This window comes from Pseudonaja textilis, chromosome 18, assembly GCF_049901715.1.
Source record: "Pseudonaja textilis isolate UNSWEBS1 chromosome 18, rPseTex1.2, whole genome shotgun sequence".
NCBI lineage: Eukaryota > Metazoa > Chordata > Lepidosauria > Squamata > Elapidae > Pseudonaja > Pseudonaja textilis.
In genome coordinates, this window is record NC_142007.1 from 4018685 (window position 1) to 4034661 (window position 15977).

A 15977-nucleotide genomic window follows, 5' to 3' on the forward strand; every position below is an offset into this window, starting at 1 on the left:
AGCAGAGGTGGGTAATTCAGCCGGTTCGGACCGGTTCTACGGAACCGGCGGTGGAAATTCTGAGTCGTTTGGAGAACCGGCAAATACCGCCTCTGACTGGCCCCGCCCCCATCTATTCTCCGCCTCCCGAGTCCCAGCTGATTGGCTGGGTCTTCTTTGGTTGCCCTGCATGGGAGAACGGAGCTGGAAAGCAGGTTAGGGGGGATTTTGCAGTAACCTTCCCCCTGGAGTGGGGAGGGAATGGGGACTTTGCAGTATCCTCCCCCTGCCATGCCCTCCAGGCCACGACCACCAGGCCACACCCACCAAGCCACACCACACCCACCAAGCCACTCCCACAGAACCAGTAGTAAAAAAATTTGAATCCCACCACTGGATGGAGCCCCAAAACCTTCCTCCCCATTGGCCCGATCACTCTTCTGAAAGAGCATTAAGAGCTGGGCTCTGCCAACTGGCCAGGGGTCTGGGGGGGGATGACATTCCCCCAGACCCTGGCCAGTTGGCAGAGTCCAGCCTGAGGGGTGGTTGGTGGGATGAAGCTGCCCCCCGCCTTTGTCCGTTGCAATTATCCCCAAATCTGGTTTTTAACTTTGGTTTTCTTAAACTCTAGCTTTTAATACCTTGTTACTGCTTCATCGGAGACATGCGAATGGGATAGACAAGGGGTGTCAAACTCAAAACCTGCATGCCAGATCCGGGGTTGCTCTGCCAGTGAAAATGGAGCTCTGGGGGGTCTGAGGAAGGAAGGAAGGAAGGAAGGAAGGAAGGAAGGAAGGAAGGAAGGAAGGAAGGAAGGAAGGAAGGAAGGAAGGAAGGAAGGAAGGAGTCAACCATCCCACTCTCAGCTCATGACGCTTGGATAGGAGAGATGCAGCCATGATGGATGGATGGATGGAAGGAAGGAAGGAAGGAAGGAAGGAAGGAAGGAAGGAAGGAAGGAAGGGAGTCAACCATCCCATTCTCAGCTCATGACGCTTGGATAGGAGAGATGCAGCTATGATGGATGGACAGAAGGAAGGAAGGAAAAAGGAAGGAAGGAAGGAAGGAAGGAAGGAAGGAAGGAAGGAAGGAAGGAAGGAAGGAAGGAAGGAAGGAAGGAAGGAAGGAAGAAGGAAGATTAAAATGAGAGGGAGGGTCTGAAGGAAGTCCTTGGCCACCACAGGTGCCCCCAACATGAGTGATGTAGAGCTAGCCATGCCCACTCCAGCCACCCCTGAGGTCAAACACAAACCTAATGTGGCCCTTAATGAAATTGAGTTTGGCACCCTGGGAGAGACGGCAGAGAAATCTGATAAATTAATAGAAATCAATACCATCCCAAACAGCAAATCAATTCACTATTCAACCCGGCCTTCCCAACTTCAAACATTCCCGTGTTCCTTGTCCGCCCAAACAACTCTTGCCAACTTTCCGTAACACAATTGTTCAGAGAACATCCCTCCAAGAACAGATGGAAAGATGGAGACCCCACCCTAACCAACACTTAAGGTCCAAATCCCATTTTCTGCAACTTGCTGGCTGCACCCACCCTTCAAGCAACAAGAAGGATGAGACCCCAAAACACCCCAATGGAAGAAAACACCCCCAATGGTCTCTTTTCACGCAACGTGTCATATGGTGAAGCCGGCTTGCTTGAAATTTCACAGCACTTGCCAGGAGGGCAAGCTACACCAACCTTCCCCTTATATTTTTAAACTCGATGCCCAATGATAGATCAATCACTTTTTTGTGTGTGTTTTAATCTCCAACACAGCAGAGACGGGAGCTGGCAAATCGTGAATCGCTGCTCCTTAAAACTGGCTTGACAGCAAGGAGGTTTTTTTTTTTTGAAATGGTAGAAGAAAAACACCAGTAAAATTGTTTCCGTACCTCCTTTATTTTACCTGCCTGGGGAAACACACCCACATCCACAGAGTATGATATCAAGTAGAGGATAAATGAATTTAATGAATATTTCAGCTTTAACCACGACAACACAAGAGGCATAAACTAAACGTAAACCACTCCAAACTCGATTGCAGGAAGTATGATTTCGGCAAGAGAATGGTCAACGTCTGGAACTCACAACCGGATTGTGTTGTCACCTGCTCAAACTCTCCTTTACCCTCAAACTAACCTCCTGTTGATCTCACGAGGTCTCTAAGGGGCGGGCATAAGCGCACCATCGTGCCTACCGTCCCTGTCCTATTGTCCCCAATTATTAGTTCCCACTTCTTGTATTTAAATTTGGGTTTATTGCTTATTTCTATGGCGTTGTAAGCTTTTCACAAAGTAAATAAATAATATGAAATGAAATGCAATGAAAGACGCTTTGAGAGCCGGCAAAAGCCTCTGTTTTCCACGCGTCCGTCCCTAACTTCTCCCAAGCCCCCTTCCTCTCCTAACCCTTAGTCTTTATTAAGAGATGTCAGTTCTCTTCCGGAGGGCCATTGTCATGATGGATGGGAGAGAAATAATTAGTGTCATTAAATAAATGTCCCGTTTATTGCCTCGGGGAGGAGAACAAGGATGGCCAGGAAGTCATGCCAGGTCTGTGGGGGGGGGGCGGTTTTAGCCTGCAAGACTTTGCCAATCTGGAGTGGCCAGAGGAGGCGAGTTTCCCCGTGTCGCGAAACTCCTGCGGAGAATAAAGAGAAGCCTCTGCTAAACCGAAGCTTCGCAAGGTCCGAGGGAAGCTTTCGCCAAACCCATTCGACTTTGCTCAGAATTTGGATCAATGATCCCCTTTCCCCGCCACCCTGCAAAGATCATCTAGAATGAAAATCACAGAAGCAGAATCTTCCCCCCCCCCTCAAAATATATATATATATATATTTTCTTTCAATGGTGTTGTCCAGTTTTACTTGTGGAAGAGCACCTCATTTCGTTGCACCCGCTTGCGAGTGTAATGACAAATAAATTCTTATATACTGTGCTTTGATTTTGGGAGGAACTGGAATGCCCCGTGCTGAGCTTTGGGGAGTAATTAGGCTGTTTATCCTCCCAAGAATTGCAAACCACCTGTTGTCTTGGATAGGGGACCACCAGGAGATGCCAGACTTAAAAATATAAACCTTCCTCTAGAGGGGAAGGGGGGGTGGGGAAATGAGCTGCCTGTGAGTTCTTCCCAAGATAATCACGCTCTTTGAAGTCGCTCGGTACCCGAGTTCCTTCTCCACCTGCCTTTTTATTTATTTTTTCTGTTTTAATCGTCAGGGGGTCGAGACTTCCACACTTCCTCCTGGCACAGCCTCCCCCGGCCCCAAGACAGAGACGATTTGAGGAGGGGGTCTCGAGGAAACGATGCTGATTGCCTTTCATGGGGAGGAAGCCATGGGCAATCCCCTTGCCAGGAGCATCTGGAAGCAATTGTCAAGAGCGACAGAGATATCTCACGATCGAAGGAAAAACTGAATGGAGGCAAGCCACAGGCCCATTATCCGCGCTCCGGGTGGGTTTACTCGCATACGGCAGTGAATTCAAATGAAATATATAGTCTGCATTTGTGGGCTGCCTCGACAGCCACGAGCGGAATTATTTGGGGATTACGCATCTCCAGCAACCACACTTGGACTAGGGAGGTTTTTAAGGGGATAAATATTAGAAGAGATTGGTAATGAACTTAGCCAGAGAGAAAGAGAGAAGGTAGAGAAAGAGACAAAAGAGAAAGAGAGAGGGAGGGAGAGAAAGAGTGAGAAAGAGAGACAAAAGAGAGAGAGAAAGAGAGAGGGGGACTGAAGAGAGAGAGAAAAGAGAGAGAGAAAAGAGAGAGAGAGAAAGAACAAGAGGGAGAAAGGGAGAGACAAAAGAGAAAAGAGAGATAGACCAGGGAGAGAGGGAGGGAGGGAGGGAGGGAAGGAGGCAGGGAGAGAAAGAGAGAGACAAAAGAGAGAGAGGAGAGAGAGAGAGAGGAAAAAGCCCACAATCCAGTGTTATTATCACCGGCATGTAAAAAAGCTTCCATTGGAAAGTCAAAGCCGTCATACAGTTCGGTATCCAAATCACAGGCAGTCCTCGACTTCCGACCACAATTGGGGATATCTAAATATCCATGGCAAAGCAAGGCAGTTCTTTAAGTGAGCCGTGCCTGGTTTTTTTTTTAAACTAACCTTTTTTTGTGTGCCATTGTCGTTAAATGAATCACGTGGCCGTTAAGCACATGACACACACACACACCCACTGAGTTTGCTCGATGGCTGGGAAAGTCACAAACGGTGACACCCACACCACACACACACACACACCTCCAGGGTCATCGTAAATACATGCCAAGCTCCCCAGTTTTGATCCTTGGGAATGCTGCGTTGGTTGTAAGGAGCAGTTACTTTTTTCGGTGGCATCGCGACTTCATACAGTCACTAAACAGAACAGTTGTAAATTGAGGATTGCCTGTAAATCAGGCCAGTTGTCTCCAAACTAATCCCACAATTTGGGAGGATTTAAGGACCTCTCCAATACCGCCCCACCCCTTTCGCCCTGTTTTTATAAACCAGTATGAAGTTCACCCAACTGGTCCTATTTCTTGTAGCAATCTGAACGAAGAGATTATTTGCATACCTTCTGCGAAATTGCAATTAGGGGAAATTAATTAATCTCTGGGATGGCAGAATTAGACAGAATTATTAGACATCTATGAATTTCTATGAAATGTTGGCGCCAAGGTTCTGGGCAAGGGGAACCCAATCGCAGAAAATAAGGAAGATTGCTTATTATTTGCTTTCCTTTGTGTTTGCAGAGTAGGAAAAAAACCCCGTTGTAAAATTAAATTGAAATGACACTTCTGTATTTAGAAGTGTCCGTGGAAACAGATTCCCGGGGTCAAGAGTTAAAGAGAGCTGCTGCTCTTAGAAATTTCTTAGCCTTCAAGCAAGCAGAAAAGCCAGATCTGAATTTTTCACAACTTACCATCTTGGGGCACCGCCTGCGGGAAGTAATTCACCGGTTTATCTACAAAACAAAAGGGGAGAGAGAAAAAAATGAAGACATAAATATCAGAAAACATTTGTAGCCCCCGAACTGTGTTTTGCCTCCCTCTTGTTTACAAAGAACTGAGAATTATAAACGATAAGCCCTTCGTACAATTGGCCTCTGAAGACCTCGGAGTGATTTTTGAGAACTGCTCGACGTAAACTCTTCACTTCTCCCCAAGTGAGGCTGCCTGTTGCTTCCCTGGATGAGTAACTCTTCTGGGTCGACCCTGCTTCCCAAACTGTTCGTTTGGGGCAGGTAGACAATAGCCTAGGATGAAATTACAACAGATGTTCATCCTGAGGTGCGTTTAGAGAATTATATTCCCTCTTTCCTGCCCAGGGAAAGGCGGCCTGGAATTAACGCCTTCCCAGAAGGAAGGACACCCAAGAACAGGAATTCATACAGAGACACGCACACATGCCTCTAGAATCAGATTATGATTATGATTATGATTATGATTATTATTATTCATTGCACAGCTGTTCTGACTGGGGTTTGGCATTTTTGTCTACCTATCGAGACCTTACCAAGGACCTGGGATAGGCAAATCTGGCTGTTTGATGGTGTTACGGCTCTCGCCGCAGGATGGAAGCTGTTCCAAGCAAAGCTGCCTTCTGTAATTGACCGACGGCGAATGTGTCAATGCCACTGATGGTGTTCCAGTGGCGCTCCAGTTGTTTCTGGATTGCACCTTATTATTATTATTATTATTATTATTATTATTATTATTATTATTATTATTATTATTTACACAGCCAGCCAGATGTTCAGACTGGGGTTTGGCATTTTTGTCTACCTATCGAGTCCTATAGTTTGCTATTTAGTTGTTCTATTTCTATTATTATTATTTCTTTGATATGAACGTCTTGTCAATTGTCCAGTCAAAGGAGACACATGGATTTCAGGTTAGTTAATAAAATACATCTTTTCCTGCACAAGCAGAGGTCAGGGACCCCGGCCGGCAGCTGCTGGGATCAAGTCAATTCATTAAGCTCCTCTCTGACCCCAGCTGCACCCGGCAAATCAAACCATTTAATAGATAGCGCCCCTCCCAGGGTAGTGATCCATCAAACCCGGTTTTGCAGATTGGCAAACCGGGTTCCGACGGAGACGGCTTTCATTCAGTCAGCGACCCAGGGTGCAACACGAAAGCCTTCAAAAAAAACCAAAGGTAAAGAGATGCACAAGAGTCCGTGGAAGTTGGGCGAACTAACAAGTTGAAATAAATAAATCACGGTCAAAACTAAGGCGAGCAAAACCTGAATCCCCTTTCAGACATGCAAGAAAACCCAGTTCTTCTCCTCTTACATTTATCTAATACGATGTGAAATAACAACCCAGTGACTTGGGCAGCCAATGGTATGAATGGTGGAGAAAGCACCATTCTGACCAGAGGTGGTATTCAGCAGGTTCTGACCAGTTCTGGAGAACCGGTAGCGGAAATTTTGAGTAGTTCAGAGAACCAGCCAATCCCACCTCTGACTGGCCCCGCCAACCCCATATCTCTTCTCTGCCTCCGATCGAGTCCCAGCTGATCGGCTGGGTCTTCCTTGGGTTGCCCTGCCCAGGAGAACGGAGCTGGAAAGCAGGTTAGTGGGGTGGGGACGGAATGGAGGATTTTGCAGTGTTCTTCCCCTGCCACACCCACCAAGCCACACCCGCCACGCCAAGCCACGCCCACAGAACCGGTAGTAACAAACTTTGAATCCCACTACTGATTCCGACCAACCTTGAAGGATCACCCCAGTCCCTGAATGGGAGGCTACTGGGGCCACGAGTGGAAAACTGGGAAGCTGAGAAGCAAACAAACAGGGAGGCGGCAGCAAATCCCTTTGACGGTTGGCGAGAAAACCCAACTTGACGCAGCCAAGAAAACTATCCGGAGTCTGGTTTGGCTCCAAGGAGGTTTGATCTTTTTCCTTGCGATGGTTCTAAGTGATTCCCCCCCCTCACAACGAAGCCCCTAAAGTTGGGGTGGAGGAGCCGGACAACCCCACGTAGACAGGATCTAAAACCTGGCCGATGAATTTAGCGGTTTGGATATGCATAACGGTTGGGGATCGGAGCAGGGGTGGGGTGTGGCGAGACGACGTTTGGAGCGGAAGGACCAACAATATATTTTGTTTCACGGCTTTGCTTCCAAGGTGGCCCACACAGAAGCCTCGCCCAAGTCAAGTCAGCTGGCCCAAAGTTGCTGTGGCTGCCATTAGCATATCCATGCGTTTACAACGCATGGATCGTATTGTAACATACAACCATTAAGCATATCCATGCATTTGTTCTATATTTTGTCTATTTTCTCCTTTGCGGTAGCTGCACGCTGCGGGATCCCTTGATTCGGGAGATCTCGGCAAGATCCACCCCCGGCCCCAGTCCTAGAATTTGCAAAGCTCCAACAGGAAAAGGAGAGTGTGCCTTCCCCCCCTCCTCTTCCTTTTCGGTCCCTTCCAACGGCTCCTGTTTTCGGAGCAAACGGACGCTTCCGTTACAAGGGGCAATTCAGCAGGAAGGCTGAACTACATGTTACTCACGAGCCCAGCTCCCACCGAGAGAGAAAGCTCGGATCCAGAGGTGTTTTGTTTCTCGTTTACCCAAAACTATTTTTGGAGGCGTGACTAAGAAGGAAGGCCTCCCCCCCCCCATGCGCTGTTTTTTTATGGCTCCACGTTGTCTCGGCCGCCCACCGTGGTTGCTACACACACGTAACCAGAGGTTTTTTTGGGGGAACCTTGGCAAGTCCTGAGCAACAAGTGTGGAAGACTCTGTCGATTGGGGCATCCTTACAAGGTACTAGGTGGAGGTGGAGGAGTTTGGAGTCTCACAGGACTCTTAGTCGACTCTTTAGACGGTCCTGCAAGACACGGCCTTGGCCCAGGCCTGCTTCCAAGCATGCAGGCAACGAAAGATGCTCCCTGGCTTTTGTTTTGAGCTGGCCACTTAGATGCCCCGCTGGGAGCCCCCCGCCAGCCCGCAAAACAGTATACTGCCACTGCATAGGGAGGCTTTGTTTCTAGCAGAGACTGCCTGTGGATTTCCGCCAATGATTCAGCCTGCTCAAAAAAATGGCTCAGCCAAATGGCTCAGAGATGCTAAAAGTGGACCACAGCAGGGGGGAGGAAGGGAGAGAGGGAGAGAGAGAGAGAAGGAAAGAAAGAGGAGAGAGAGAAGGAAAGAGGAGAGAGAGAGAAGGAAAGAGGAGAGAGAGACAGAAGGAAAGATGACAGAGGGATAAGATGGGAGGGAGGGAGGAAGGGAGAGAGAGAGAGAAGGAAAGAAAGAGGACAGAGAGAAGGAAAGAGAGAGAGAGAGAGAGAGAGATGGAAAGATGATAGATGAGAGGGAGGATGGGAGAGGGAGGGAGGAGAGAAAGGAAAGAAGATAAAGAGAAGGAAAGAGGAGAGAGAGACAGAATGAAAGATGATAGAGAGATAAGATGAGAGGGAGAGAGGGAGAGAGGGAAAGAAGAAAAAGAGAGAGAAGGAAAGAGGAGAGAGAGAGAGAATGAAAGATGACAGAGGGATAAGATGGGAGGGAGAGAGGAAGGGGAGAGAGAGAGAGAGAGAGAGAGAGAAAGGAAAGAAAGGACAGAGAGAAGGAAAGAGGAGAGAGAGAGAGAGGGAAGGGAAGATGATAGATAAGATGAGAGAGGGAGGGAGGGAGAGAGAGAAGGAAAGAAGATAAAGAGAAGGAAAGAAAAGAGAGAGGGAGGATGGAAGATGATAGAGGAGAGAGGGAGAGAGGAGGGAGAGAGAAGGAAAGAAGATAAAGAGAGAGAAGGAAAGAGAGAGAGAGAGAGAGAATGAAAGATGATAGAGATAATGATGAGAGGGAGGGAGAGGGAAAGATGATAGATGGGAGGGAGGGCGGGAGAGGGAGAGAGAGAGAGAGAGAAGGAAAGAAACAGGATAGATAGAGAGAAGGAAAGAGGAGAGGGGGGAAGGAAAGATGATAGATGAGAGGGAGGGAGGACGGAGAGGGGAAAAGGGAGAGAGGGAGGGAGGGAGGGAGGGAGAAATTGATGTTGGAGAAGGCAACTGAAGCTAGCCACACCATTGTCCCATCTCAGCCTACCCAGTACGGGGGATTCTGCCCAACAACGCAGACTCTGGAGCTGAGCATCAGGTTCGTGTGTGTGTGTGTTTGTGTGTGTGTGTGTGTGTGTGTGTGTTGCACTTTCATTTAAAACACACTAGCAATACTCCTCTCCTCTTGGGAGAGATGAAAGCAGGCTGTGGAAACATGGCTTGGCTTCTCCCACCCCGCCCCCGGAGGAAAACTATTTACCTGCCTAGCAGAAGCCCAGCCACCCTCCCCGCAATTATCTGGGCAGGGCAAGACCCTGATCCGATCACCCATCTTAGCGTCGATCAAAGGGTCCGGCAGCACCACCCCAGCCAGCCTCCGGTAGCTGGAAAGCTCCCCAAGAAGTGAGGCAGGAAAGGCCTCGAGCTCCTCCAGCTGCCGGTTTAATATGCAAAGTTTTACAGCCGAGGCAGGTGGTTGCTTTTGCTTCCTCTGACACAAAGCCACAACCCAGGCGTGACTGCCCAGCTCCTCACATCGAGCCCCCCCCACCCCCCCGGTCGTTAAATGCTGCGACTCAACATTTAACGAAAACATTAATTTTTTGGGGTGGGGCGGGAAGGAAGATTCAGGGTTAAGCCAGGTCCCATCAGTCCAGAGGCCAAAGACGGGGGAATCATACCCATTAAAAAAAAGAGAGACCCCTCGATGCAAACCCACCCCCAATTCCCCTTCCAAAGGGAGGCAGGAAAGATACCGCTGAAAAACCACCCTGCCGCCCCCCGCCAGCCCTTCCTCCCCTGCTTCGGTTCAGCTCCTCCCCTCCCCACGCCTCCCCGGCCACGTGAGACACGGAGGTTAGGGTGGGTGGGGGGTGGAAGGACACCTACAATTGTTGAGGAAAAGCAGGACGGCAAATCCCAGGGTGGAGGTGGCTAGGAGAATGAGGCAGATGTTACAGGGGATCATGAAGTAGCGGACCACCAAGGAGACTTTGTGCTGGTACATCCGGTCTCGGTCGTGGCCCGGCCCCACGGGGTACTGGCAGGCGGTCATGCCACGGACGGGGCTCCAGGCCCTCCCTGGGAGATCCAGGGCAGCGATATTCCACAGGGCCCCCCACAAAGACCCTCCTCCTCCGAGACTTCTCCTTTAGCTAAGTAGTTTCGGGCACTTCCATCCTTCTTCGGCTTAGCGGGCTCTTAGCATCCAAAAGGAAATCCGTAAGGCCATCTTGAGGCTGTTAATCCAAAGCGAGCGAGGAACCAGAGGGCTTGGGTGGGGGGGGGAGGGGAACCCCTTCAGGTGGATCCCCAGGGTCACCCCCCAGAAGCTTGTCCCGAGGACCAAGAGGCCGCTTTTAGCTCCAGGAAACGAAAGCCGGACGCGCGAAGCTCCAAGGCACCCCCATATTGGAGAAAAGAGACAACCCCACCCCCGATTCAAAAACTCCACTCAAAGCAGGTTTTGTGCCGGGAGGGAAAGGAGAGAGAAAGAGAGGAGAGGGCTGGATAAGGATTGTTTGGAGATCCACTTCACCCAAGGAAGGAAGGAAGGAAGGAAGGAAGGAAGGAAGGAAGGAAGGAAGGAAGGAAGGAAGGAAGGAAGGAAGGAAGACGGGGGCTGCTTTCCAGGAGAAGCAGAAGACGAGGCGGAAGCAAGCGAAGCGCCGTATAATTGAGTGTTCAGAAGTTCTCCAAAGGCGTTTCTCGCTTGATTAAACCGTCAACTTAGCGCAGTCCTCGTGTTACAACGCGTTCCTCCTCCTTCCAGCCGTTTAAACCACGGGGTGGAGAGACTTGGATGACGGGAGGACCCAAAATAAAGGCACGGAAGCAGACAAATTGGGCGAGGAGGAGGAAGAGGAGGAGGAGGAGGAGAAGCCCTCTGGGCCACCTCTAAAGTAAGCCCAGAAAGCTAAGCGGATGTTTCAGGCCGCCTGGGAGACGGAGCCGGGTGAGGAGGCCAGGCAGCTGTCCTCCTCCCCATCCCCGACTGCCTCTTTCCACGGGATGGCAAAGCGAGGGGTGGTTGGTAGTTGGTTGCCGTTCCGAGCACCTCTGCCTCCGATGGGACGATCAAATAGGACCGTCGACGTCTCCTTTTAGGCACCCCCACCCCTCCTTGGGGATCGCCGGCTGGAATGAAAGGGGGTGAAGGCATCCACACGGAGTCGGTTTGCGGGAAGCAGCCTCCGAAAAAGCAACAGCCAGCGGGGGTGTGCAGGAGAGACCCAAGTTTCCGAACCCCCCCCCCAACACACACACATACACGCGCGTGGTGGGGGCGGAGAAGTCAGCAAACGGAGGAACAATAAGAGAAGGGCAGCATCTTTCCAGGAGTCACGGAGGGGGCATCTTCGCCCGTCTTACCCAGCGCGAGCCGTCCCTCTGCAAACAGCCAGAGACATCCTTCTTCGCCGCAAACAAAAGGCGTGAAGCCGCCGGAGAAGGCGGCGGCGGCGGAACGAGGACGGAGAAGGCGCCAGCCAAGCGAGGGATGGATGGATGGATGGAGAGGAAGAGAAGGGGAGAGGCTCGATAACAACACGCGGTCTTTCTCCTGCTCAGCCTAAGCGCACCGTGGCCGGGTTGGAAAGGAAGCTGTAAAACAAAACAAAGGGCAGAAAGCAGCCAGGGAAGGCTGCTTCTCCAGGGGTGGGTGGGAGCCCATCCTTCAGGCCAACTGGTCTCCGAATCCAGAGGGGTGACACCTTCTTTTTTTTCCAAGGGAGATCGGAGCCCGTGGACACCTGTCAGCGTTTCGAGGAGAAGAGAGGAGAAGGGAAGGCTCGGCAGGAATGCTCCATTCACTTGTTCCTGTTTCCCTGGAAGGCAGCGGAGAGAGCTCGTCCCTTCCCCTCCTCTTTCTCCCTCCCTCCCTCCCCAGCCCACCCACCCACCCTTCCCCAACCCCGGTGTCTCATTTGTGAACTCAAGATGTTGAAAGGGGCGGAGGAGACAGTGTCAAAATTCATTATGTGTTTCTCTCCTTCCTTCTCTCTCTCTCTCTCTCTCTCATCTCTCTCTCTCTCCATTCCTCCGATCTCTGCCTCTCACGGTGATAGGTCCTCCCTGTAGACACAGATGTATCGTCCGAGCAGCTGATTCGGAAGGAAGGAAAGAAGGAAGGAAGGAAGGAAGGAGACAGTGGCGTGACGGAGAAGCGGCACTGGACGGAGCTGCCCCGAGGTCCAAGCTGTGTTGGCGGTGGGTGGGTGACCCGGAGAAAGAAGGCAAAGTTTTTATACCACCACCCCTGCCCTTTTTTTTAAAAAAAGGCGTTTTCTTTCTGGAGACGAGATTCGGGGTGGTGAGTGAAGAAGTCAAACGGGGTCAAAAAATCCAAGGGAAGTAGAAATTGGGTTCCCGCTTTAAGGTTGAAGTTGGTGAGTTTCCGAGAGAAATTGTCTTGGCTACTCCAGGGCGGTGGGGCAGGCAGGAGAGGTGGATTAATTTTGTCTGGATCAATTGGGGCTTTTTTAAAAAATTCCTGCACGCAGAAGTCCAGAGAAGAAGGGCTGGCCTTCCAAATCCTCTTCCTTCGCTCTTAAAAAGACCAATACCTCCAAAGCTTTCCTTTTGACCCAGATGCCTCCACTTGCCGAAAGCCGTTGGACAGGGAACCACAGCTATGCGTTTCTGATGGGACCAGAGAGATGTGACGATGGGATTTGGAAGGCATCCTTCAGAAGAAGAAGCCAGCTGGAGTCGTTCTGCACCCCGAGGCTGGCTGTGATTTCCACAGATTCCCAGGGCTTTGGGACTATTGTGAGATTCCCTGTTTTTCCCCCGATTTCAGAGGGAATTTGTGACGCTTCTGATGTCAGCGAGAATCCAACGGCCACCCCAAGCCTCTTTCCCAATTCCAAGGCTGTGATTCCAAGTTGCTGTGTGCAATTATATTCCGAACAGAAAGAACAGAACAAAAACAGAGAGAACAGAAAGAGACAACCAAGGGAAGTAGAACGGTCCCTGTACAGAGAAAGTGGCTTTGCCATCTCTGGAGGCTTTTAGGGGTGAATTGATTCCTTGTGGCTCCTTCCACAATTATATTATATAATTGCATAAAACAAGCCAGAGGAAGCAGTCTCGTTTTCCCCTTCTAATTGCCCGTTAGTTCTCATCTGGCTGGGGCACCTGGAAATGGCTCTTGTTGAAGATATTTAAACATTATAATTATTATTATTATTATTATTGAGATTCACAGCCTTCGGTAGCTCAACATCTCGAGTCCCAACCAAGGACCTAGGAACTGTTCAAGGTAGCGTCGGAGGATATAAGCTGTTCCAAGTAGGGTGGTTTTTTGTAGAATCAAGGTGTTCAAGTCTGATAAATTCAGGATTTCCAAATAGCCAGGCAGCCCTTTAGGTATTGCTCCAAGGGCTCCCATTATAATTGGGATAACACACAATTTCTTTTTCCAGAGTCGCTCCATTTCAATTTGTAAGTCCCGATACTTTGTGCCTACAATTTATTAGTATTATTATTATTCCTATCCCTGAAATACAAGTTCTAATACCTCCCCTGTTGTTTTCCTCTACTGGGTGTGGATGAGTGTGTGCAATGCATTGCTCTGGGGCATTATGGGAAATTAATCCAGGAGGAGGAGATGGTTTAGCAGAACCTCTAAAAGAGATCCGGAAAGAGATTTGGTGTTTTTTTGACCCCAAACCTCGCTTTACCCCCATCCATCCAAATCTGGAACAGAAAGAAATTCTCCTTAATAATAATAATAATAATAATAAAAAATATTTGGAAAGGGCTTCTCGGGAGAAACACTACCCCGAGACCCAAAAGGGAAGTATTGGAAACAGGAGCTCAATTTCTCCGCTGGTTTAAGGCCCACCAAGACTTCAAAAAGTCGCTTTTTTCTTGGAAAGGCTGGATCGAATCCAAAGGCTTTACATTTCCCAGCCTTTTTGAGTTCACCCCAGGGGAAGAAGAAGAAGAAGAAGAAGAAGAATGGAAAGGAAAGGAAAGGGGGAGGAGGGAGGGAGAGAGAGAGGGGGGGAAAGAATGAAAGTGGCAAACAATACATTTGCAAACCAGCAATGGTGCAAAGCCAAGACACCAGACTGGAATGTGCTGTTCCTCCGCTCTCTCTCCCCAGCTCAGCCTGTCCACCTGCCGGGGTCAAAGAGGAGGCATCTATGCATTTATCCTTCGCAGGCCTCCATCCTCTTTGAATGGAGACGCTGACCCATGCAAAGGGAGGCAACAGCTGGGATAGGGGCGAGGAAGGAATTTGGTGAGCCTCCTGGCCTTCAGACTAAAATGTCTGGCAGGCTCTGCAATTTGAAAACAAACTTTCGCGGAGGAATTGCAAAGGGAGGAAAAGTTTTCCTTGACATGCTACCTTTTCCTACTGCAAAGGAGCAGGCGTTTCCTCCAGTTCCTCTTTCGTTTCATGCCTGCAAGATGGGATGAAGAAGGTGGACTCAGCCTCGCGTCCTTCCGAGGTGGGTAAAATGAGGACCCAGATTGTTGGGGGACAGGCATGTCTCCCTCTGCAAACCTTCCCAAACCTGAGAACTTAGACCAGTGGGGCAGTTGTGTGTGTGTGGGGGGAGGGGGCTGGCTTGGTGGGCGTGGCAGGGGAAGGATACTGCAAAATCTCCAATCCGAGGTGGGATTGGCCGGTTCTCCGAACGACTCAAAATTTCCACTACCGGCTCTCCAGAACTGGTCAGAACTGGCTGAATTACCACCTCTGCAGTGGGGCTGCGTGCACAGACCCATCGCTCATGTGGCCCAGTTGCAAATAGGCCACAGGCCGGGAGTGAGGGGCGGTCCACGGGTTGGAGACCCCTGACCTAAGACGACAAAAGAACATTTTCAAGAAATCTGGCTGCCTGCATCTTGCCTTTGAGTTTTCAAGAAATCCATCCACCGGGCATTGAAAGGTTAATAAAGAAGGATTATTATTTTTTTCAGCGTATATTTTAAGATCTGAAGAAGTAGTACGGTAGCCTAGAGGTGGAGTTCTCGCCTCCCAATCAGGAGGCTGTGAGTTCGATCCTAGGTATTTCTCTCTCTTTCTGGGCACAGTGAGAACATTATCTGCTGAACAAAACTCCGCATTGGTGACAGGAAAGGCATCTGGCCAGTAAAACGCTCTGCTAGCTCCATTCATTTGCCCAGACTCCACGCCTGTGAGGGATCGTTAAAAGATTGTGATATTCTGAGATCTGAAGATATAAAAGGCAAATTTAACCTAAACGTCATGTATTTTCTTCCTCTTTTTGTAAAAACTGAAGGAAGGGAAGGCGGAGCAGACAGCCAAGCAAAGAGAGGTGAATCATTCAAGCCAACAAGGGAAAAGGCAGGTGTGTGTGTGTGTGTGTGTGTGTGTGTGTGTGCGTGTCTGTCTGTCTTTTTTCCTGCCTCCATTTGGGAGTTGTAGTATGCAAGGAGTTCGTTGCCGGCTCTGAAAGCCGTTTTCTCCCACACGCCAGACACCCTCTGGTGGTCACAACCACAGCCGCCTGTTTGTTCTCCGCAATCCCAGGTTCTTGTAAATAAATCCACAACGGATTAACACATTCTACTTTGCTTCCCTACTTCTGGAGGAGAACAGGTTCGGGACTTTCCGCCGTGAAGGAGGGGGTGTTAAATACAAGGAGTCCCCAACTTACAACAGTTCATTGTCTGTTCAATGTTTACGACGGCACTGAAAAAAACACAGTTAGGACCACTTTTCACACTTAACCACCGTGGCAAGAAAAGTCGTAAAAATGGGTCAAAATTGACTTAACTTAGCCACATAAATTTGGGGGTTCAATTGTGGTCGTACGTCAAGGATTATTGCACTGCCCAATAATTTAGCAAAGTGAAGGCTACAAAGGAAAAAAAAAACAACCACAATTAACCACACACAGAAGAGACAGGTGGATCACAGGTAAAAACAACAGCAACCCTGCAATTGCCTGTTACATTTAGACTGCATTAAAGTTATTAAAAAGGCCTTTGGAATCAGGCAATTGCTCAATTTTCTTCATTCAT

At 49.5% G+C, this 15977-nt stretch overlaps 1 protein-coding gene across 2 annotated transcripts in view; it reads right to left on the reverse strand.

Moving 5' to 3' along the window:
• Positions 1-15977, reverse strand: part of AGRN (agrin) — a 177682-nt gene that overhangs the window by 110713 nt on the left and 50992 nt on the right. For both annotated transcript variants that reach the window (XM_087914911.1, XM_087914912.1), the window contains exon 3: positions 4885-4926. In XM_087914911.1, the coding sequence (XP_087771037.1) occupies positions 4885-4926 (42 nt within the window). The remainder of the gene's footprint in view (positions 1-4884; positions 4927-15977) is intronic.